Genomic DNA, 25,849 nt, shown 5'->3' with positions numbered 1-25,849 from the left:
GTTACCATCCCCCTATATATCTTGCCCGTTCTCGCACTTTCTAGGATAATTAATGATCCCGAAAGCGATCTCCTCACGGTTGTCTCGGGGTAATCTTTCCCCGTCTCGCTCCCGTCTCGTTACCACCGCCTCCACCTCCTTCACCAGCCAATTCTTTTTTCGAGTTAGATAATCATTTTCCCCTGATATACGTCATGAATACACCAAATACCGTACAGCGGAGTAATATTAGAGCGGAACAAATATTAAAAAGTATTAAAAAATCACGTAGCAGCTTTTATACTATATTAATCATTGCCGTTATCGGAGATGCGAAGTATGTTTTTAATTTTTTTTTTTTTTTTTCTAACGCGTTCTTACGTAAAGCGCATTTTAAACGTAATATTAGTTACTCTATCTGAAATAAACCAACGCCATAAAATGTTTTCTATAAAAGAATAGAGCTCGGTAAGATGAATAGATAGACCTTCGGAGATTTGCATAGCGGTTTCAGCTGTCGCAGCATCTTCATAGAATCTTGACAGCCGTCGATCTCTAATTATCTGAAAACATACAGGCTTTGGCGGTGGTTATGTCCCGTCGCGTTCTCCTTCCTCCCTCTCTCGCCCTCTCGCTCGCTTCTCTGATAATATATATTTTCATGACAATCGAGTCGACTTAAGAGGAGGGCTGGCGCGACTGTGTCGGGCATTATCTCACCTTGGCTAATTCCTTCGGAAACGACTTGGCTCTCTCTCTCTCCCGTTCTTTTTTTTTTTTTCTCGTCCCATCTCGCGTCTTCTCGCCGAATGAATACGGAAGCGACGAAAGCTGGAATTTCCGGTTGATTCGGCACACTAACGATGGGGTAGTCGAACACCCCGCGGGGACACCAGCCACGCAGACTCGCGCGCGCGATCCCCCATTGTCAAACGCTTGCGCAATCTGCCTCGTCGACAATTTGCACAATAATGGACACGCATCGGCGAGGAAACAAATTAACACCGTGGCCGTTAGGAATCGCGGTTTACCAGCTCTTCAATACGATGTTATTTATAAATACCGTGAGCGGCGGCCCTCGTCCGTGGTGGTGTGAATCACTCCCGCCCGTACGTGCCGATCTGCCGCGGATTAACGCGCAGAAAAAACCTGCCGAGCGATACGCGCGTAATTGGAAATTACCACCGCCCTAGATTCCCGCGTGCCGTTCCGCGAACCATCGTGAAAACCACTTCAGGCTGGATATCGGTTCTTGCATCAATATTTAATCGCGGCTAACAAGATGGCGATGGTATGCGCGCCACCCAAACGGGCTATAAAGCAACGAGGGGCCGTAATAGTCAACGTACATTCCCCGGTACATCCTTATGCGGCCGTGTACGTGCTCGTCGACGCGAGGAGGAGAGACTAGAGGTTAGAAAGAGAAAAAAATAGAGAGACACGGAGAAACCGCGGTAGAGTTTTCGCGGCGAAAAGAAGGTGACGAGAGATCTCGTCGACGAAGATAGAGCAAATAATCCGAGCCTCGTACCGCTCGCCCGCGGTTAGCCTGAGAATTGTCAATCGAAGGTGCCAAGAAATAAGAGAACGCTTCGAGGCGCGGCTTCTCAAACATCCTTCCTTTGGATGTGGCCGCGAACTCTCGTCCGCCTCGTATAATTATGAGCATGCCCGATTACACGTGTTTGGACACAGCGCGAGAGAGTATGAATATCTACCTTCGATAAATCCTCGGTTATTCGCGCGCTGATGTACTCCGCAAACTATTCGCTACGTCGCCAAGACATCTTTATCATGTTGGTTCTCACAAATTTATTCCCGCGGATGTAAGGTTCGTCGTGCGAGTACCTATCATAAAAACATATAAGTTTGCTCGGTTTTTGTCGTTATAATTTATTACGTAAAAAAAAAAAAAAAAATTAACGAATTTATTCCCCAATATAATATTTTAGTAGAAAAATGAGAGATATAACGTGAATCTTGATTCCGCCGTTTGATTGTTTGAAAGTCGAATCCCTCGCCATAAGTCTCATACGCGATTTTCCGATCGGAACAGGTAACCGGGCGTATACGGGCGGATGAGCAGGAAGCACGTGGTCGTGCGTGTTCTTGTATTATGCACGTTATTAGCATAAATTATGCGCGTTCTGCGCAAATTTGATAACAATGTACCCTCGATGCGAGCATCGGATGTATTCCTGACACGCACACCGTCAAGGCGAAATATACTTCTCGCTGCGGGAGCACGTTTATAACTTTCTACAATAAACAAATGACTCGCTAGGGAACGATTTTTCATAGGAGAATTTTTCATAATTACAGGGAATAAAGTAACGTCTGTATATTCTACTAAAAAAAGTTTTACGCCGAGTCAAAAATGTCGGTTATTTATAAATTATATTTTTATGAAATTGTTAGAAAAAAAAAAAATGTTTTACTCCGTCAAAGTTGCCGCCTCTGCTTGCAGTCATAAACGGTTACAATAGGCTTGAATCACGTTAAAATATTTAACAGCAGGGAAAGACCTTTTACAGAAGCTCTCAAGCACAATTCAATACGAAAATTTTTAGATTCCTCCGGGGATTATTCCATTCAAAGAAATACATTCTGAAAAGTAATTTATTCCTAAAAATAAATTTTTGTCATAACTCGATCGTTAATATGACGTCCAACGGATATTACTTCGGCTTTCTGTTCCCCACGGGTAATTATCGCTGTTTTTTTTTTTTAATAATAAAGTTCAACATTTAAAATTTCCCTGCTTCCATTTTCTCGGCAACATCGTTACCACCACCGTAGCCTTCAGTATTTTCTATGGGCTGCAATTACCTGCAATTTATACTGCAAGCAGCAGGTATACTAAGCGTACCATTGTGTGCGTAACACGATGTGTATGCAGATGTAAACGTGTAGAAGAGTTGCACAATAGACGAGAGGAGAGAAAAAAAAAAGTGATAGGTCGTACGCGAAAGAAAAACCGCTTGGGAAAGTAAAAATTAATGGAACTCCACTTCAAGTGCAATATATATTTAAACAAGGTTGGATATCAATTGCGCGATGATAATTGAAGAGTTTAAGAGATTCGTTTGTCAATTACGTTTGAGCAAGGCGATTTAAATTCGTGATTGTGAAGTCGCGCGATACAGCGAGAGCTATTACTCGATCGAGAAAAATGTAATTAGCTTTAATGGACGATAAGATCGAATCGGTGTGCCGCGTAAAAGGAGACTTTTAGTGCCGAGCAGAGTGTGGAGAGGCAGACGGATAGTTGGGAAGTCGGAGAGGAAAACGAGAAGTACGAAACGAGGAGGATGCTATCTCGCGAAACAACTCGAGATGAGCCCCTTATTACTGTGGGGATCAAACAGCCGTCGGGGTGTTAACTGCCCGCACAGTTGAGAGGAGAACGAAGCGGCGAGAAAGAGTTGAAGTTTAACGCTGCCTGGAGAGAAACGTCTTGGTCTTTTCTTTTTTTTTTTTTCTTCTTCCCCTTCTTCCTCGTCTCTTTTTCTCGTTCGGTGACGCTTTGCAACATCGATTGCATCGCGATTATCTGAAAAATTTGTCCGGCTTCTTTTTGACGCTCCGTCAGTCTGCATCTTTTGATCCCGGACGATTAACTCGAGAACAAAAGGCAAAATAAAAAGCGAAGACCGTTGTGTTTAACGAAAACCTTCTCGCGGACTTGCGGCGCCGTACGCATAAACACTTGTTAGGAAATGTAGAAAGGAACCTCCTATGTCTGTCAATAACAAGTACGTGTAAATAATCGTCGAACATCCTGCGCTAACAACGACGCATAGCCTTCAATCACATGTAATCTCGTACCGTAATTTTGTGTCGAAAATACGGAAAACCACGTACGTTACGTTGAATGTTTGTCGTCATCCTTACCGATGCTACGCAGAAATACATAGTATAAAGTTCGTAGGTGTAGAGTAAACATAGAAAATTGTTTACGGGCGATTGACTCTACCCATGAGATAATACTGATACGCCAAACAATCTTCGAAGACAATTTTATGCACGAAATTCGGACGGAGATGGAAAAAAAAAAAAAGAAATAGTCGCCAAAAATGTTGTTTTATGATATATTTTTTATTTGGTATTACTTGCGCGTTAAATAATATAATTTTTTTTTAATCATTTGAAATAAAACTAATTGTAAATTGCTATTATACATAAGAACAATATCAACTCTTGCCATTTATTAATTCTTGTAATAAAAAGATCAATTGTTACTTTTCATCGTCATCAAGCGTCGAGAAAACATTTTCTATATATACTGTACAGGTAAAGAAAGAAATTTTGTCCACCATTGTTCAGTTCCGAATATGAATAGAAAAAAGAAAAGAAAAAAGAAAGAAAAAAATAATGCTTTGAGACAAGTCTCCGAATAGAATGGACGGGTATTGATAAATGACATTTGAGTTAATTTTAAATAGTATCATTAATCTTTTTTTTTGAATTTAATAGTACTTATTACATTCTGTACAAGTTTTAAGACAATGCTCATAAGTATCATTATCTCTATTCCATTTTGATTATAGTTTAGAGCCTTGTATTTCCAAGATACAGCATAATTAAAAGCTTAGAATTAATTACTTAATCAATGTATCTTTCTCTCTTGTCTTCGAGCATATCTAATTTTCTTAAGTAAGTAGATTATAAACGCACGAATACAGTATGATACGTTTAGCTGCATTCAACAGAAGTAGCATATTTGCAATTGTTTTAAAACTCGTGTATCTGATTGATGCGTGCTTTTAATCCCGATTGAAACTAAAGAAACGAACCAATTCAAAGCACTTTTACGATAGTTGCCAAAGTAGTGCTTCTCTGCCGAACGTGCACCCAGGGTTTTTTTTTTATATTTAGTATTAGATTCTTTTACGTTTTTTTTGGGAAGAATAAAGAAAAAATCTTTTTTTGTTTCATAGGGCGTAATAAGAAGACAGAAATAAAGGTTCACGTAGGGTGGGTGACTGCATTGCGGGCGTGCCTTTATCTCGATGCCGCCTACCCACCGTTCGCGCGCGCAATATCGAACCTCCTCCTTCGGCCCTGACTTCAGGGCGCAACGCGGTACAGGGTCTGGTGGGGACGCTGCGCAAGTGGTGGGACCGCGCAGGAAGACCGACGCACGACCGAGTTCAGATCGCGGTAGTTCGTGAGATCGCGCGCGTCGGCGGTTTGCTTGTCGTTCTTGCACGCCGGTTCCCGATTCTCTCGCAAGTAGACAGCTGATCGCGCGAAGTCGCTTTTTTTCGTCGACGTCGAGTCACTTACGGCGTCGCAGATGCCGAGCCAGTAAGACGAAGAATCCCGCGTACCGCGGACGGGAGGAAGACGAGATCGCGCCCTAACCTTTTGTCGCGTGTCGTGCGACATTTCTCATCTGTCCCCACTCCCCTCCCCCGCTCCTCCACCATCACCCTGATTCTCACCAATCTCGTGATTTGCCCTCCTCCTTCCCTTCGGTCGATCATACTCGATATTCCCACTCTCCCTCGTCTGGATCTTTTGTCTCGTCTCCTTTTTTTTGCCTCCTTTCCGACTCGTCTCGGTTACTTCTCTAGTGATCGTCATCGTAAATTGTTGTCTTCCGAAACTGCTCACTCGTTACGTTCCTCGCCACATCGTCCTTTTATCGTGCACGCGTCTCGTACATCATACGGTCCCGGTTGTGTTGTGCGTCGTGTATCTACCTCGCTCTCTTTTTTTCTCTCTCTTTCTCTCTCGCGTGTGCGTACATGCGCGCGCGTTCAGAAACAGAAGAGCAGCTCACTTTGCACGAGTGAGGAAGACAGGAAGATCGGACTAGACGAGGACCCAAGTTTGCTAACAGTCGCGTAACTTTTGGTGCATGGACATAACCGTAGAGCTCTGACGCGACCGCTTTGCAGTGTCGTTGCCGCGATAAACTCTTTCTCCGCGCGTCTCACCGACGGTAAACTTGCACGCTCGTTTCAAGCGGATCCTTTTGTTACGCCGTGTATCGGCAGCTCGTCGTGTCGCATTATAATCGTGTGCGGGGCGATTCTCCCGGCGACGAACGCAGCTTCCACCGCGCGTAGTCTAGTTTCGTGATTTATCGCGTTGCGCAAAAACAGTCAAAATTCGGGTGAAGAGTGAACCGAAGCCATCCTTCGTGATGGACCCAAACGACGAGCAGGACGTGGAAAATACGGGCGGGGGCTCAATGGCTAACGGTGCCAATGGGACCAATGGAACCAATGGCGCCAACGGGCAACACCAGACGCCGGAGGGATCTTTGGTGAGTTTCTTTCAATGTTAAAGATATTTTGGCGCCTCGGAACCGGTCCGCAGGCACGTCTTTGCATTCCTTTACACCAGCTTTGCTCCCGCATTTGCGCTGCGCCCGTCGACGTAAATCGGACACGCGTACAAACACACCGTGCTCAGGGGCGCGAAAACGTCGTCTCGTCGTTGCCGATTCTGTCGTAAAGAAACGCGCGTCGAATCTTACAGGCCGGGCCAATTTTTTTTTTTCGCGGCTTAGAACTCGTTGCGTCGTTGCGGACCCGGTCTTCAGGTTAATCGTGCCCACTCGTACGCTCGAGTGTAACGTTCTTTTTCGAACGCTCTTGTTTTTGTTTATCGCGTCGGAAGAGACCCACGAGTTTGCCTGGAGGAGCTACAGCGAGCTCGTGACATTCGCGTTGAACAAAGAAATCTCGGGAAAAAGAAAAAGATTGCCGTGCCTCTTGCAGCTCGATGTCGCTTTGCCGTTAAATTCAGGCCATTTTCGGCGGACATGAAATGGAAAAAGAATGAAAGGTTTCGAGGATCGAACGAGTCGGTAGAATAAAAATTTTTGTTAATGGTGAAGTACCTGAAATTTTCCTTGACCTTACCTTCCAAATGTTTTCTTATTGGTCGTTTCATCGGGAGCCAACCGTTTAATTCCAAAAATTGTAGCCGATTCGAGTCTTAGGTATAAAACCTTCGGTTTAGTTTTGTGTCTTTCGATGTCGGATATAACGCACGTGTACAGAATATATTACATATAAATTAAATAAATAACTACATGTAAGAAAGTAATAGTTACTTACAAAATTGTGGTATGGAAAGAAATAAGTTATTTTCAAACACGACGCAATTAGTTAATTTTTTTCTTTTCTTATTTTTTTATTTCAAGTATCGAAAGATTTTTTTAAAGTGTGTTACAATGTTGAATAGTTCAAAGTTATATAAAAGAATTTTAATAATTTATTTTTATACGTTAACATATTACTTTTATTAGTTTGATCCTTTTTTCCATTTCCGCTGACTAAATGGCCTGAATTGTCGATAACACTATTTATATCTGGGTTTTTATCAAATATTATTTTATGCTTTTTATCAAACGCACATAAACGTAATAAATTAAAACAGGAAATATTTTTATACATGTATATTATTTTTCACAATCGTAGAGTTTTAGTGCCGATAATGCACGCGTAATTTTCAATTTAATGTCAAATTGAGTCGCGTTAAAAAAAAAAGTAGAAAAACATAGAAAATTGATCGTGCCGGTAAAAAATAAAAAAGTAAAAAAAAAAAAATAAAACACGATGATCGATATTTACGAATAACGTCAATTTCTTGGCGTACATTCCTTCGCTTCGAATACGTATTTTTTTGCCTTCGCGAAATTCACGCCTTGACGTACAAAAAGAGCCGTCCCATCTTTATATCGAGAAAAAAAAAAGCAAAACACGAAAAGAAACGCGTCTATTTGGTTCTCTCGCCCAGCCCGTGAACTCCACTGTCGCAACACCCGTTATTTGTACATATGTAAATTACACTTTGCTGGAAACTTTTTACCATGCGTTTAATATAACAACCGATTGGTTTATGAAACTTCCGTGCGATCATATTTGTGAATGCTTCGCGATTTTCATGGTCTTTCCAACCTTGATAGTTTTATTTGCCGAGAAATCTGCGCACCTTATTAGGGAAAATTTCACGAGCGTTATAAACGTCGAAAAAAAAAATCTTTTATATTAAAAATTAGCATTATTATCACCGGCAAAATAATTCCAGCTAATGTACAATTATATGTATATTCCTGTGACAACATGGTTTGACTTCGCGGTGTGAATCGCATCACGTTGCACGCAATTAAAAGTGTGCTGATTTTTTTTCGTTTTTTTTTACTTCTATGCGCTTAAACCTACATTTAGAGTTATTTATAAGCAGTTCGAATGAAAGGAGAATTAGAGTAATAGTGGAACCTAATATTACATGTTTCGTGCACGAGGCGAATAATTGCTGTAATTTATATTAATAGCGGCAATTTATTTGGAATTTGTAGGAGTACACGAATATGTTTACTATTGATTTTCGTGCTGACTTCCCTAACTCGCAATCGGACAAGACGTTTTAGGTTTATCAAGTCGTATCATGCAATTTGTCTTTTTGTCAAATCGAGTAATCGCTGTTATACATATTTGAGAGAGAGCAGAAGGGCATTAAAAATAGTGACGATACAAATTAAAAATCTTTTCTTTAAGAAGGCTGTCTTCTGTAAAAATTTCGTTAAAATTTTTATTTTATTAAAACTCTTTAGAAATAATTCGAATACGCATGAGACAAAAGATAAAAGCAGACACTTTTTTTTTATTATTTTGCGCTTGTATTATCTCGCGTTTGAACAAAGTTCGATACTTTTTCTTTCGAGACTATTAATGTTTTATATCAGGAAGTTAGTGTCGATTGTTGGTTATTTAAAAAAAAAAACAAAGGCCGAAAAATTGATCTCTAAATGCATATAATTAACTAAAAAATAATTATGCAAATGTAAGTGATACGTCGAAAGATTTCCTATCTTTCACAGCTATACCTAATGTTTCGCTTTTCGGGGTCATTAGCAAGTAATGGCTGTATTTATACTTTTTTTTTTTTTTTTTTTTTTTTTTTTACTGATTTGCAAAATGACTATGTTTAATGCTCCCGAGTTTTCGTTTCTTAAAATGCACCTTACGACACCGGACTGCAAGACCTTCCGTCTATTTGCGCTCATTCCACATTTCTGGACCTTTAATACGTAATTGCCATCGTAAATTATTATCTGCGTTCGCGTGCCGATCGTGAGTGAAATGAATATAAAGTTCCAATTCACGCGAAACACAGACGTTTTCTCGCTTCGTGGAACTTTAATTTTTCCTGTATTTCAATAGATGCGCTAATCATACTAATTACATCTATATAAACCGTGTATGCATGTGTGTTAATAATTGCATCGGGCAATTTCGGTGTAATACGAGAGAGAGAGAAAGAGGGAAGGGAGTAATACCTTTGAAAAACGGGCGAGAAAAAAGTATCTCGCGGATCATACTTGTCATCGCGTACGTATAGGTGTAAAGTTGTAAACAGATCCACTTGGGAGGTTGTCGTGGCGTGTGGGTGCGTTTGCGCGTGTTATCAGCAAGCGCGACGTCATCGGTCGAGCAACGCGCGTAGAAGGGAAAAAAAAAAACGGAAGATAGGCACACGGGGCACGGATAATCAGGAGAGCAGTAAAAGGGGGAGAGAGAGAGAGATAGGAACCTCACTCGGAGAGACTCGCTCGCGAAAGGGGTGAGAGGATGGGAGGAGAGGGTTGGAGGGATTCGCGGGCTCGTCGGTGTACACGAGCGGCGGCAAGGGCGGGGATTCCCCCTTCGGCCAATCGGATCGACTAGCGAATGCGCTCACCTACGGTACCCACCGTTTCGCTGCTCGTTCACCTGCAGACGCCATGTCGTGACGTCACGTCTCATTACGGTGGGTCCCGGCGTTTATAATGACGACGCATTGTCGCCTTCCGCGATCGCGGAAGTTGTTCGTGAAATTGTCCCGGAGATTTGGCTCTCGAAACGCGATCGCGTCTTGGCACCCCGCGAGGTATTCTTCGCGATAGAAAAAGAAACGGCCGGACTCTGGTCTCTTCGATTTTTACAACCTTTCGTTGCAAATCTTTCAAGCTTTCTCGCGACACGATATCTCGTTACTTGATTGCAATTAGACGTTGTGACTCTCGGCAGTCGTTTTTTATTTTTTTTTATTTTATTTTTTTTTTAACAAAGATCATAAATCGTGACCTTTTATTTTAGTCCGTGTCTGGAGAGATACCGGTATTTGTGCTTTCCGAATAAATGTTTCCATTAGAGGGATAGATATAGTCTATGCAGCATATCTATTTCCCCCGAAAAGAAAACGATTTCGACAACACGTCCTTCAAGCTTCCCCAGAGCGTTTCAGCGTTTCGTTTTACGGGGCCCCTGTCCAAGATACACACGGATCTCCTATTATATCGAAATGAAACGCGGCGAGGCCTTGACGGATTCACGGGGCGCGCTACGAACGCCTTTATTATTCGGCTGTTTTACGATTGCCCTATAAAGATTTCATAATTAGATTTTGGAGGTAATATCCTGCCGGAACTTGGCCGGGCCCTCGAACGACCGAGCACAGAATTGCAAGGGCCTTCCTCGCTTCTTCTTATTTTTTTTTTTTCTTTCTTTTTTTCCTTCTCTCCGAGGGTGCATTCGTGAATCAGGGACGAGCAATAATTTTCTCAAGGAGAAATCGTCTCGACTGACGTTGCTCGAAGAATTCGCTATTAAAGACTAACGTGGCAGATAAAGATCGCAGCCCGTACGTTAAACGTGAAAGGCTTCGGATAGCCGGTATCGATCGATGAATCTCTCGGGCGATGAATTCCATCGGCGTGCGGGTCCGCGCGGGGTTGACGAAACGTTATTAATTACGCGAGAACGAGCGGCGGGCAGGTGGCCGGCTCTCCCCCCTGTGGTGTTAAATTATTCGTACGCATCGGAGCGCGATTCGCAGGAAGGCGCGTGCATCCGCGTGCAACGTCGGGCCAGTGCGCGTGATCCCGATCCCGAGGCGTCCGAGAAAAGCGGCGTGTTCCTGGGGCTTGGTGGGGAATCACGACGAGAAACGCAGAAGGTAGCCTTCGCTGCTGGTGGGGAATTATCGGCGTGCGCGCGGCGGCGCAGGAGCATCAAAGCGCGGCAGAGGGGGCGTCTCTGAATGAAATAAAGAAAAAAAAATACGAAAAGGACTGAATCGCGATTGGTCCACTCGGTCCCGGTCACGCCTAGTCTTTATACGTACGCGAGCTCTCCTCTTACGAGACGAGTGCGAATCGATGATGTGCCCCTTTCCTCTACCAACCAAGAGAAGCATTCCTGCTTCGTTCCTCCGTGACCATTTTACTGCATTGCCGCAAATTGAAAGAAAAACCTCAATTTTTATTCGCGATGTTAAACACCGAAAATGTTTGACGAAAAATTCAAAAAAAAAAAAAATTAATTAATTAATTAATTGGCTCTCGCGCGGGAAAATATTTACCGACACCTCTTTTTTTAATTATAAATTTATTCCCTAATTTATGTACCTCGACAATTTTCGTACGCTCGGCGAGAAGGGGTTTGAGAGAGGCGTTGAGTGAAAAGTATCGTTAGGTTGCAGTTCCGACATGTCAAATTATTACCGTGTTATAACGCGAGCCCAAGACTCGGATAATCGGTCATCTAGCTCGATGGCATCGATAACGTCGATGTGGCGGGCGAGAGAACGAAGGGGGTCTAAAATCGACAAGGCGAAAAGCTTGATACGATCGACACGATCGCGGTGCACCATATTCCTTGCACTCCCTCGCGACGATTATCGATCGTATAATGACGCGATTTTATCGAGAGCAGAAAACGCAGCCTCGGTGCCTAACGTTGGGCAAGCCGCGTGCGGCGAAAGGCGCCAGTTTCCTTAACAATTCCCAAGTAGGTTACGAAAAAATATTAAACGGTTACGTCAATCCCAGATTATTCGTAATAAATGACAAAAAACTTTATCTTTCAGACACTCGCGCTCACTCGTTATTATGCGGAATATTTACCTCGCCTAAGGTCTTAGGCAGACACTTAAAATTTTCATTGCACAATTATTACATTTTCTATGAATAATAAACGACAGAGATAGCTGTAAATTTAATTCTGCCCGTGAATCGTAGAAATTTCGTTCGTGATATTCGCGCGCTTAATGGCGCTATGAAAGTCATTGATAAGAATTATTTATCAGAATATTTGAAAGTTTTATTGCGTTACTCAATGACACGAGGCTATATTTAAATCGATATTGCGCGTTTGGAAGATAACAATATGCATAAAGCGAAAAGATGTTTAAACGCAGGTATATCGTCTTTATTAACGCGAGCTATAACCGCTAACGATACGTTGATCACGGTCCTCTGCCACAATTAAAATTAATTAATTTTTTAATACATATATCTATATATTACATGTCGCGACCTGTTATTTATGATTATATCATTTTTCTCGATGGAAAATAATTTTAAATTACGTGTACGAATTTATAAGTAAAAGTATTACAACCGTTAGTCTCCCAGCTTCAGCTAGCCTTCTACAACTTCGTTAATTATTCCCTGTCTATTCATATTTTTATGAATATTTTGCCGGATACCTCTTTTTCTCATCTGCAGGATGTGCCAAGGCACATTCAGTCGGGTACCGGTGTATCTCATTGTACGCGAGTATTAAAATCACGGTATCAATTGGCTGCCTCGCCGTGTTATGGAGCGTAGATTACCGATCTGACGAGCATAATGGCCCGCGTAACGCTATACTTGGTCGCTAAACTAGTCGCGTCCGTGGGTATCTTCTATTCTGGACTGGCTTATTACCTCGGATACCGCCGTACCTCGGGAATGCAACTGCCAATTATCAGCGTTTCGACGAGTTCCTTAACCGCGTAGCTACCGTGGATGGACCCACGAGATTCGCTCCTCTTACCCCGATCAGCCCTTAAAGGTTAGTCTGCGTTAGTCTTTTTTTCAGTATCTAAATTTCCACGGAAGAGAAAGAAATAAATTTTCTCCCTCGCTTTTAGCTGACGAGGAATAATCTCTCTCCTCTCTCGGGGCGTTTTAAGGCGACAAAATAACTTGGAGTCCGTAACTTTCGATTTTAAAGGAAAATGGATAAAAAAATTTCTTAAAAGATAAAATAAATAAAGGGAGATTTTTTTTTTTTTTTATACATATATGCAATAAAAGGCGCAATATTTTTGTGCTCTACTTACCAATTGGTTAAAGCACGATAACGAAATCTAGCAAATGTTATGAATAATATTATCGATATGAATGGCATAAAGCGAATTAGATATTAAATATATTTTTGTTGCAAGCAAATATCAGTGGCATGTCAGTAACGTGTACGTTATCGCACTCGTAAGTAAAATTGAAAAATTCTAGACCTATTTCAAAAAGTCAGTTCTCAATTGGTTATATCTCCTGCTCTTGTCTGGGGCAAAAGAGACTATTAGACAGTTATAGACTAGTATCTAAGTGGTTGTGGGTCCTCTCGCACACAATCAGTGAAAAAGGTTTCCCCATGCAGGTGTCGCAGGTGGCACGAGCCATCCTAGGGTCTAGACTATTTGTAAACTTTCTTTTCTTCCCTTCTTAAGCTGATTCTAAGATGCACCCGCTACACAGTTAACCGCAACCGTCGACATATTCTTCAGTTCGACTCTACATTTTAATTTACTTATAAACTTTTTTTTACGTGTATTTTTTTTAATAAAAAAAATTTTTTTTTGAAACATTTAGTTGAAGGGAGGGATAAAATTGTTAAGAAATGAACGATATGCGTAATTGATTTAACAATAACTGCAAGAGCTTTTTTTATTAAAAAAAAATTTTATAATGGAGTACAATTGTTGTAGGGGCGTCCGTGTCGGCGAATGACATAAAGCAATTTTATGGTTTTTTTTTTCGTATATCGCTGCCCACACCCCCGTCCTCACGGTTGAAATATTTAATTTGAGCCATCGCGTATATCACTCGCGGTCCTAAGTAAACTCGCGGTGGATGGATGTCCGCGAAGCTGGGGTCCGTTCGTGCACGTTCGAGGGAAACGGGTTCCTCGTCGAACTCGTACAAACAACGAAGCGGGAGACGACGCGCTTCGACAGACCACTGAGGTCCACGAGCTCTCTTATTGACTCTTTGACTTTACTCGCGCCTCTCTCGCTCGCCTCCTCTCTTCTTCTCGCGTTCGTCCCTTTCTTCTTGCCTCTCCACCTGCTTTACCGGGGTCCGTCGCTCTTCTGCACTTCGGAATCTCGCGGCTTCGCTTCGGGTCGACCGGGTCGTCGACTTCTTACCGGTCGGTTTCGTGGAACCGCGTAACAGAGGGAGAGAGAGACGGTTAAATTTAATTTCGTGCGTATTTGATCAAGTAAAGTGGGGACACGATTTTGTGCTTTGGAAATCGACGGTGCCTTTTTCATTCTCTCGTGCGTATTTAATTTTGGAATGGCTAGGGCGTCGTCGGATGACCGCGCGAGGCCCTTGCGTCATAAAACAACGAGATGAGAGTTTAAACGGGCATTTCGATGGAGAAACGAGATAACGAGGGCATTGAAAAATGATACTTTTATTAAGATTTTACGCGGCGAAATGATCGGTTACGTGAGATCGGTCATTGGCGCGGTGTTCTCCTTTTTAGCGCCTCGATAAGCCGCCGTTGTTCACCGCGAGCGTTAATGGTGATTTGCGCAAGCAAAAGTGGGAGCTACTTTGTGCACGCGTATAGGCTTACACGCGTCACAGGCAAGCAACGCGCAACGTACGATACGCGCGAAGTACGATAGCCCGGCCAAGTATAATAGTGCCGTAATGCGCTCATTCACGTTCATTATCCGCGCCGGTGCCCAGATAACGTTGTTGCAATCGGCGCAATTATATTTTTACGATTCCACCCAAGGCTTCTATTTCGTGACTATTAATGCCTAGCGAGCTATAACGACGCGCAACACTCGAAGATCGCGCCGCTTGCTAACCTAAATACTTGCAATCCCGGAATGCGATCGGACTTTTTTCCCCTCCCTTGTACCGTTTTGATCGTGTATCTGGAGAACGAAGAACGCGAAATCTTTATCTTCAACGCTGTAGAAACTACAGTATGTAATCGAGAAATTACAATTAAAGAAACGAGCAAGATTATTAATTTAATAAGATTAATGTAATTGTGAAATTGATAAAAAATTTTTACTTTGGACATTTATCTAAGTATTTTTATGGTTGTGAATAGGATAAAATTGAATAAGAAAGAAGGCTGCAGTTTTGACATTTATTCGTGGTCATTAATTTTTGTTAAAAAAAAGTAACATTCAGAAAACTTTAATTTATGTTTCTTAGTTTTATAATTCAAGGTTGAAAAGATGTCTTTAATTTTTTTTTTTTTTTTTTTTTTTTTTCCTTCTATAGTTTATCTTCGATTTATCCTTTCTTTTGAGTACTTCAGGTACCTACGTCAATGCAACAGTACGAATGAATTAAAATACAATGTTCTTTTCCTTTTAAATCCATATTTCTTAATGGGTTCAACGTGTTTTTTTTAGACTATTGTTACCGTTGCTTTAAAGCTCTTGCGGGGAAATTTGTCTATTGAAAAATAAAAAGTATTCTATACTTGTATTCTAGTCGTTACTAAGAGAAGAAAAGATTTATCCCTTAGAAATGACAAAAGATTTTAAGCAAGAAAAAAACTTTGTTTCAAGAATTAATATGTGTAGGAAGTTATATTGACATGAGACTAGTAACAGGCATTTTGTCGCTATCGTTATTTTATTAGTTTCGATAAAAATTCTAGTTTCTACCGGTGTTAACGCAATTTATTACTTGTTACAATACTTGATTTTTTTTTACAACCGTCCACGAAAGGTTTGTCCACTCGATTTTATGCATTTTACATCCTGTTTTTGTTTTAAAATATTATTTAATTGTATTACGCTTCGACAGAAGCCGTCAATATAATTATTATTTAAAAATTCGTCACCAACAATCGTTTTGAAAGAAACCAATTGGCAATGTGTTGCTAACGTACTGACGCAACTGGACGTTATCTTTTTCGACGCTCTATTGCAGTCACATCGTAATTACATAAATGTAAATTTAGTAGCAACGTTTCTGATAATAGTTTACGTAAGAGTCCTTTATACCAAAGACTTAATGGACGGATGGAAAAAAAAATCTAAGATATCTAAAATAATATTTAAATATTAGGTTTAATATTTTTTGTCGGTGACTGATTTAAGTGTTTGCTATTCTATAAAATCTATAAATTAATGGCTTCGCAAAGTTATTCAGTTGGAATAAGAATGTTTAAAAAAAAAAAAAAAAAAAAAGAATTAGATTCTTTTTAAAAGTAGTACAAAATTTTTGAAAGTACGTACCTTTTAAATCTTAAATTTGACAAAGAATTAGGTGCCTCTAGATGTTATATTAAAGTTTTAAAACTAACGATTAACCGAATAAAAAAAAAATTAGCATTAAAATAGCATCAAAACTATAAATCATGGATTATACACTAGAAGGATTTTTTTTTCATTGTTCTTGTACAATAGATCGTCGATTTTGGCGACATAGTTCTTTAGATTTTGTACAGATAGATGAGTTCGATATCGACACTCATTCTATATAGAAGGATTCCACGCACAATTTCGGAATTTATCTTCTCAACGGGGGGCAACTTTGCGGCGCCTTGGATATACAGGGTGTCTAGCACCCTTCAATAATGTCTCAAATACCGTAGCCAACCATTTTAGCCTTCCTGAATTTTACTTTTAAAGTAGTTCAACTTACGATTTGGCTTGATCTCCTGGAAAAATAATTTATTAATCATGAAATATTTAAGAATAAATGTTCTAAAGTTTGACTATTTTCATCTTTGAAATTAGGATCGTTTAGGCAGTGCGACGTTTATAAATTGTTCTTTTTTATTTTTTATTTGCAAGAATGGTTTTTTTTAGTGACAAACGAGAGAGTTAATTTTGAAATTTTTCTAATTATTAATTAGTTACTAATAAGAATTTATCACAAATTTGATTTTTTAAAAAACTGACAAGGGATAGATGAAAAATAACGTAGTGCTAAAATGATCACTTTGAACTACGCGTAGCAAAATTCTGATCTTTTCGTCTGCGATGCGAAAAATTATGAAAATGGATCGCAATTGAGATCCTTTAAGGATTAGATTTTTCCCATTTTCCATCCAGAAATGGAGAGCCACTGTGACGTTAATATTCTCTTTTTCACTCGAGCTAAAGGGACAGGCAACGGAATGGACAGCACGTGCCGACCGCATGTTTTCCAAGTTCCTCCTGTCCTCGAAATTTCTAAAGCGGTTCGATTTCCGCCTTTTATGCCGATCCCGGTCGCCTGTGGGCGCATAAGATTAAATGCTGGTCGCTGTGCGTTATATTAATGCGCGTACTTCCGGATGTAATTTATTTTCCCAACTCTGCGTTTATTAATGCTCGTTTACTTTCGTCATTAATTTTCATCGAGCCGATAACAAATAATAAATTACTTTTACCGTGTGTCGACGTCTCGGGATTTTCAATCCGATGAGAATATTTTCGTCGTGAACGCGTTTAAACGATTTAGAGCATTATCGTTACGGCGAGAGATAAATGCCTGGCGTATCAAAATTGTGCGTTTTGCCGGTACCACGGTATAATCACATACCGGAACAAGCTCGTCGTTGTTAACGACCGGTTTTAAAACTACGAACATATCGCGGTGACTTGGACGAGTCAATGCTCGCCTCCGCACGACAGAACGATCGCATGCTTGAAAAGCCGGTGCACGCTTTAACGATCACCCTTGCTGGCGCAACATTTTGCCGCCTCTTCGATACAAAAATGGCCCGAGCGATCGCGTAATGAAAGGTTATCGACGCTTTAACGATGTTCGGCCAGTTTTGAAACAGAATTAAACGGACTTGGGTTAATATTCGCGAGGGGGACGTTATATATGCATAAGTGTTCCTTCGTTTGTTACGAGTTGAATTTTTCTATCGCGCTTCCACGATAAATTTTTAGATCGCGCAGGTTTACGAAATAGGGAAAAATCGGAAATAATAATAAAGTTAATGTGATTGCAGTCGCGTAATTATTCTTCAGCACGTACGATCTTTATCGGGAGATAAGAAATCCGCCGACAGGTCCGTTAGTTAGTACCACCTTTCCAAATGACTTTGTAAAGAATTCCGCGGAGCCTCGTCGTCGCTCAACGTTTCTCCATTTTACTTGGAAATTTTTCATGCATGTCAGTGGGAAATCGTCACGTCTCGGAGTTACTTTTTAACGCGATGTCGAAGCGCGTCAGCTCTCGGGACTCGGGGCGACGCCGCCACGCAGACAATAATTCCAACGTTCGTTTTGCGGCAGCGATTGCATTCTGCCACCGAGGCATCATTGTCGCCCGCGGAATACAATTAGCAGTAAATTAGCATACGCCATCGGAACCGATAATAAAATGCTGCATATTATAACGATTGCATCGGATCTCACAATGCCGTTGTCGACCACAAATTATTAATTTAATGGCCCGGCCGACCCGCTGCTTCCTCGGCGCGGGAGGGGAATTACGACTCGGGGAAGAGATGGCCGCTGGAAATTTTACGTTCGTTAGAAAAGAAGAAATTGTCTGACGAAGCTACGCGACGACTGTTGGCCTGGCATTGTTGGCGACACGCGTGTGCCGGGTTTACCCTCCGTTCTCGGATTTCCGGCGGTCTCGATTGTTACGCCCAACATCCCTTCTGTACCTCCGACTATCGTCTGCAATCCGAGATCTATCTTCGGGATATATCTTGAGTTCTGACTTTTTCAACGACGTTTTTTCTTCGTCCTTTATTTTAGAAAAAATGTATCGATTCGCGCGCACGATTGTACCAGGCCGGTTATCTAAGTACTCGCGTTCGGGAAAGACGTCGCTCTCGAAAGTGCGGGAGAGGAGGTCGCGCCGAACGAAATGCCGTGCCGCGAGAAAGCGGAAAAAGGGTGGAGGAGGAAAAAAAAGAGCGAGATATTTCGGAGGTTACGCTCAGGGCCCGTGTCGCGCCATCAAACTTCGAAACGGGGGTTCGCCTCTTGACGTCTGGCGCGAGTTGCATTCGCTCGTAAAGGCGTCTCGTAACTCGAGGCGTTATAGACATCGTCGGGGGTATATAAACGTCTCATCCTATGTACTTACCGCCCATCCCTCCCCTCCGTTCTTCCTTCGATTCTTCTCTCTGTCTCTCGCTCGCGAGTCTCCCGCGTTCCCTTTATGTACACCGCGGCGTGTTCGTACGCATCTCTTCGCCTCTTCTTCGACCCGGCACCTACGGATGCCACACCGCCTTTTCCCCGTGTACATAATGCGATACGCGGAATACGTAGTACATACGCGGTATGTAGCGCACCATCACTGGTACTCGAATCGTATCTTTACAGCGACGCGGTCGTACGGAGGAAAAACCGCCCGCGGGAAATTATTTTATAGCCCTGTGCAGCTTTCGGCATAAAAAAAAATTAATTTTTTTTATTAAAAAAAAAAAAAGAAAAATTATCTTAGATGTTTCTTGAAACAACGACACCTCGGTGTCTCGTATCGAAAGATGAAACGCCGTCGAATCGTCAAAACGGCCATACATTTTCCCACAATGAGCCGTGCATCGTGTTTACGTAATGTGTAATTTCGCAATGTATAACCGTCTAGCGTTGGACGTAACGGGCGCGCTCTCGATGGCCGACGAGGATGCTGTCGATCGTGCCGTGGATGATGGCGACGGCCTCTTCGTCGGTGTTGCATCGGTGTTCCGCCGGTCGTAATACATTTTAGCCGCGGGTCGTTCGTCCGCCAACATTATATTCTGCTCTATTATTATGTACGACGATGAGGGCCGCTCGCCATCCCCGACGTCGATATGAAATTCCGTGGGCAACGATTGGACAGAGAGTCGAGGCCTCACCCCGCGAAAAAAAAAAAGATAAAAAAAAAACAAGTAGCGAGACCATCTCAGATGGGAGGGAGGCTGGGCGGGAGGGTAAGAGGGGGTGAGCGGGAGGAGGAAGATCATTTCGAATATAGTATAGTCGAAGCCGTTCGAATCGTAGGGCCCGAGGGCACGCGGCAGCTGAATGTTCGCTGCAGCCGGCATTAAGAATGTGAACGCGATTGGACGAATTCGCGATCGCTCCGAGCCAGCGTTGGTGAGCTTGCTCCTGCGATTCTTCCTTTTTGTCTCCCGTCGCCGCTCGTCTCCGTTTCTTCCTAGAAAACGACTCAATTGCCGAAGCGAAAAAGACAAACCTCTCTTGACACCATCCCGCCAGATTCGATATACGGAACGTCAGTCGCGCAATCGACACGTACGCATTCTCGGGCAGGAAAGTTCAATTAGATGAAAAGTAATATTGAGAAAAGTGTAATGCAAATTATGTTTGCTTTTTGGAACAGTGCTTTTCGCGCAGACCCCAGTCAACTCGATCGAATCGGGCGTATCCAGGCTTTCCGCCGCGATTCCGTTGTCGCCCCTTCTTTGCGCTTCCTTCTGAGAAGCGAGACATCGTGCCGGCAGGAACGAAAGTTCGCCCCGTAAAAGATCGACGTAATCGTTATAATTAGAGATCGTAAAGCGCCGAAGAGGGCCGCTCGCACGTTAGGGAGAAGGGAGGAGGCGCCGGGTAACCGCGCAACCTCGGAGAACAAAACTTTGTTCGCGATCCGTGACTATAATCTCGATATGAGACCAGAGGTTCCGCCAACACCGAGAACCGCCGACTTGCATTCGATTCTCCGAGGGTAAACTGCGCTTAATAACTCGCAACGAATCGCGAAACCCCGGCGCGGTGCTTGCGCTGGAATTTCGCCGTATTAACGAACGTTTATCTCATCCGGGGCATGTTTAACGTCTCGGGAAGGCATCGTCGATACGGCGCGGCCATAAGTTTTCTTCCTCTCGACGCGATATTTATTCGAGGCAGCATCCATGTGGACTCGTGAATCTTTTATTCAGCGCTACGGCTTCCTCGGCCGCGTAGCGCAGGGGGGGCCTCTCTCTCGGACACCTGTGCGTAGCGTAGACGCATAACCGCAAGCGCTTAATGCACGCTCGCAGACAACGCGCGAGGCCAGACGAATTTTATAGGTCGTTCGGGGTTTCGGGCTTAATAGCCGAATTCCACGTGCGCGCTTGAACGCACCGCGCGCGGGCTACACGCGCTGCTGGAACTTTTTAACAATCTCGCGTATATTGATCGACGCTAAAAGCTGACGTTTTTTTTTTTTTTTTTTGTTCTTTTTTTTATTATTTTTACTAACTTTTATTGACTCGGAAATAATGTTTGACAAAAACGTTGCTCGAAGAAAGTCAAGTGGAGAAAGAAGCGAGGGGGACATTTTCACCTGTTGTTTTCGCCGAGAACACGACCTCGTGGCGCAATTCAGGATCGCAATGCGCGGTAACGTACCGGCAGGCGAGGGTTTAAACACTTGGTACATACATTGACCGGTACGTTTTAAGCAGCTTGTCGCGGGCAGCTGTCCCTCTTTTATTTTCTTTAGACGGAGGGACATTTCGGAGGAAGAAGAAGGCGACTCGTGGCGGGAAGGGCTGTTCTCTTCCGTTTGCGAGGTCGATGTTTTTCGGTCGCCGCGCGAAAGACTCGGGCGGGTTTTAAAGCCGCAATTTGTCCGGCCGAGAGCCGACAATTAATATAATTACGCGTTCAATGAGAATTACCATGCGCCTACCACGGTTGCGCGCCGTACAGCTGCCGTTGCTGCGCCTCCATCGCCGTTTCTCCGTGATCGTGATTTTTTGCGATCGCGGGCTAGACCGTAAAACATCGAGCCCAGTCGCTCCTCCGGAGGAGTGAACGGGGTTCTCTTTTTACCGTTCTCCCTCTCTCTCGCCCTCTTCTTTGCCTTTCCCCTTTCGCTCTCACCTTCCCCGCCTTTCTTTCCGCGGCCTCGTAACGCCTGTAATATTTTTACCTTCGTCTTGCGCGTCTTATCGCCCGCAACTATTACCTGCCACCGGTGGAAAGATCGTTGCCGGTTATGTATTACCGAATTTATGAACCGTAGATGGTTCGCGGGCGGATCTCTTGCCTCTCCCGCGTCCGCGATCGTTACGTTGTACTTGTATAAAGCTACATATCAGCTTAAGGGGTGAAGCTAACTCGATTAGTCGCATTATTGGTATCGGATAATGTGCAACACAGGGGGTTCCTACCGCTACCGGGGCATATTAGTAACAGAATCCCTATAAGGCCGCCGCGCGTTTGATATTACCTGCACCCCGCCGCGAGCGAGACCGCCATAAGAACGCCGTACATTTTCTCGCGATCGACCGGTCGACTCGCAGCCGCCGACACCCTTCCCACTTGGTACGTTTCGGTTATAAGCGCGGCATAAATTACTCAGCCGGTAGAAAAATGTCGAGGAGGCCCGACCCAAGTCGTTTGCGGCTGTCGCTCCGATTGGCGTGCAAACTTGAATCTCCGATGTGTGCGAGCTTTTACAATAAATCTATTGTTTCTGGAACCGTGTCAGGGCGCTCACGGCATATGAAAAATTTCGATGACGCGACGCGGTTAGAATTCTTTGTTGCGGAGCAAAAATTATTTTCCCTTTGAACGAGAGAAATTAGTTAATTACAAGTATTTATTTGTACTACTCGCTCGCGCGTAAATTAGGGCTCGGCGTTGACGCCCCGGTCTGTCAACGTGGGCTTTACGCCGGCAGTCCGAGCCGAGGCGAAACCGGCGGAGGAGAGGAGACGAGTAGATACCGCCTCGCGGACGCACGCCGCGTATCCGCGAGGTCGCGTGCTGACACCAACCACCTTCCCCATCCAGACCTTAAGTCTGCGGCGAGAAGCCCCGTGTTTACGGTATCCCGTTTCTTTCCCGTTTACGCTCGCGCCCCACGCGCGAGTCGCGCCGAGCCGCCCGTTACGTGACCCCTTTCGTCCGGTCCTCTTTCGTCGCTTAATCGACCCGCCGCCTGGGCTATTAATTTATCCGACTGGCCCGCGAGCCGATCGTTATCTCCCACGTCGTAAATACCGACAATTAATTTTTTTATTAATTTTCAACGGCCTGATAATCCTTTAATTGCGTACGGACGCGCGCTTTTACTCTCGGGAGACCCGCAGGACGCCCGAGGTAGTGACTCCTCTCATCTCGCGTACATTTTTATCATTTTGTTTATTGTGTACCGGCGTCTATTGTGTCGCGGCGTAACCGAAAGAGGAAAATCCTTGAGGATGATTCGTAGAGATAGAGCGAATTAATTTCAATTAATCGCCTACGAAAATTTAATAAACAGTACGCTTTCGCAATTGCGACAAGTTTTCCTGCTGTATCAGCACAATTTTGTGAAAATATATAACAGCGTTATCTCTACCTGTCCTCAAAGTCGATACGATACTTTTTACGTGTGCGCCCGTATGTGTGAGCGGAATTGTAATATTGTCGTTAATTATATACTATTGTCATTAAAGCGGCAATAATAAATAAACATATGGAAGTGGGTCGTAAGGTAATCTTTTATTACCGCTTCCATTATTATTAATGATTCTGTTTGTTGTCGCAATTGCGATACGAGTGACCAGGCAGGCCAAACTTTTATTTTACTCGACATTTTCGAAGTACTCGGCGGAGTGGTTGCAAAATTTCCACGCGTTTTATCGAGCAAAACAATTTGCTGACAAATGATACATATAATGACGCGATTACGCCGGAATGCAACTCGTGGAATCGATATTACATTCGTGCGTTTCTTACGATTTTTTTTTTTGTTTTTTTGTTTTTTTATGTACGATGAAGGCGGTGTGCGAGGGTATATGTATACGTGCCGCGATTATTTGCCCCAAGGCACATTTGATATTCGATACGTGGCAAATCGCTCTCCCGCGAAAGAGGAACGGCCGAGGGGGGAATCGAGGGCGGCGGGCGTAATATCGGACCCTTTGTATAAAGTTATTCCACGAATTATATCGAGACATTGCGTGACTGCGAAAGTTCCCAAAAATTTCCGTAGGTAGTATAATAACGTATACCAGAATCTTCTTTTGATCTCGTGTACGAGCCGAGATGTCGATAATTAGATTAATTAGCGTTTGTCGAATAAAGCCCTGTAATCTGTCCGAATTGCCCCTCGGTAGGAAAGAGTTTTAATGCAGGCGAGGAGCTTCGCCGTGGCGTGCCGCGAAGCGTAGCGTAAAGGAAACAAAACGCGGGGATATTCGATATAAAAGTCAGAGATTGATTCACGAGAGTGTCCTTGGAGTCATTATGGCTATATATAGCTGATGTGTCGCGTGCATTTTTTGGTATTATCGGTGCGATCGTTGCGGCAATGAATTGGTGTTCTCCCGCGGAAAATTATCGATTTCTCGTAAATGAGGTACCGATTATCCCTCTGTTATTACATATAAGAGTGGAAGATATGTCGAGGAACTGGCTCGGAAAATCCCGTCCGGGCATGTAATTCTGTATAAAGAGTGCATATATTTCTTCATAACGTTCAGACTGTTCGTTGCGACAAAACCGATCGGAGAGACAAGGCCAAGGTGCTCATTGTCGGTCATTTTTCGTTACTCGTCTCGAAGCCAGAGACGATCTCCTTCCAACATCGGCCAATGTACGCGCGGCAACGACGATTGTATTATCCCGATAGTTAATGCTATTTCGCGAGCCGAGTTTGACGAGTTTACGACGCGATTCTACGAGGATACAGAACGGACGGTTCGTGACCGGCTCTCCCCCTCCGTCTTTCCGGCTCCTCTCTCTCGCTCCTTCGCTCTCCCTTCGCCTCCAGGAACGTTGATTTATGCCCGACGTTACCTTTGCCAATGGATTTACATCCCGATATTTATTATTCGCAATATTATCGCGCGCGCCTTTATTGCGTTAGTCGAAATGCCTTCACCTCGAAGACTCCGGGCCGTCCAGCCTCTTTCCTCCTCCTTATTTCTGCTCCTTCTTTTTTCTCTCGGCCCCGATCCCTTCGCGGGCGCTGTCACGCTCGATGCGATCTCTCGGACCTTATATCAGTGCTCATCTTAAAGGGAATATTTATTGAACGCCAAAATCGAAGGGACGATACCGTGGCTCAAGGTTGATACCGATAGGCATATCTCGCCAATCTTTTCCGCGTTGATATTAGATTCACAAATTTAATTATAACACCTCGGCCGTTTGTCAGCCTCGTTTTATCGATTGCAATTAAGGTATGCAAGTTTCCAGTCTATTGTAGTGCGACCTTATTAGACGTTCTTCCGTATCCAGGATTCTCTTCCGCGAAGAGATTGGCGGCACGAGAACATTTTTGCAGTCCAGTTATATATCATTAAATTAATGTTTAATGAATGGTTACATGGGGGCGTGATTTCGGGTAGATCGTATTCCCGGTGTGTTATTCCAGCAGTAAATTCGGGGCGATTATTCATTCAAGAAGCCAGAAGAGCCACCGTGGGCTCCCGTTTTCTCGGCGGGACACGCGATCGTTCTTCGTCGTCTTTGTCGTCGACTCTCTCCTTCGTCTCTTTAGCGACCTTGGATCACGCCAAATTTCCGAACTCGTGCCACCATGATCTAGCATAGATATTTAGTTCTATCTAATGCATATACATTCCGTGGAAAAATGCCTTATTTTTTATTTTATTTTATTTTTTTTTTTTATATAATTATAATAAAAATTACATGATTGTACTCTTAAAAAAAAAGAAAAAAAAAGAAAGAGAGAAAAAGAAAGGAAACGCATGATTAAATTGATAGAAAAATATGTAGAAATTTTGATTTTACTTTGCAAGATTTTCTTTTAAAAAATTCTCTAAAAGATTTTTGAAAATATTTGTAATGAAACACCTATAATAGTATATTAGAATATCTCATATATTACATTTTTATGATATTTAGTTATTTTCGCGGCATGTCTGTTTTTGTACAACATCGGTCATTCGCGATAGCACATGTGAAGTTCGCGGTTACCGTG

General features: G+C 43.1%; 1 protein-coding gene across 2 annotated transcripts in view; it reads left to right on the top strand.

Annotated features, from left to right (window-relative positions):
- The first annotated feature begins 4,921 nt into the window (after positions 1-4,921).
- Retn (retained) overlaps positions 4,922-25,849 on the top strand; it is an 86,742-nt gene continuing 65,814 nt past the window's right edge. The window contains exon 1 of one of the 2 annotated variants that reach the window (XM_070675141.1): positions 4,922-6,256. In XM_070675141.1, coding sequence (XP_070531242.1) covers positions 6,134-6,256 — 123 coding nt within the window. In that variant the 5' untranslated portion in view covers positions 4,922-6,133. The remainder of the gene's footprint in view (positions 6,257-25,849) is intronic. The other variant, XM_070675142.1, reaches the window with a different exon arrangement.

The sequence above is a fragment of the Cardiocondyla obscurior genome, linkage group LG03, assembly GCF_019399895.1.
Source record: "Cardiocondyla obscurior isolate alpha-2009 linkage group LG03, Cobs3.1, whole genome shotgun sequence".
NCBI classification, from domain to species: domain Eukaryota; kingdom Metazoa; phylum Arthropoda; class Insecta; order Hymenoptera; family Formicidae; genus Cardiocondyla; species Cardiocondyla obscurior.
This window is presented reverse-complemented; position numbering and strand designations above follow the sequence as displayed.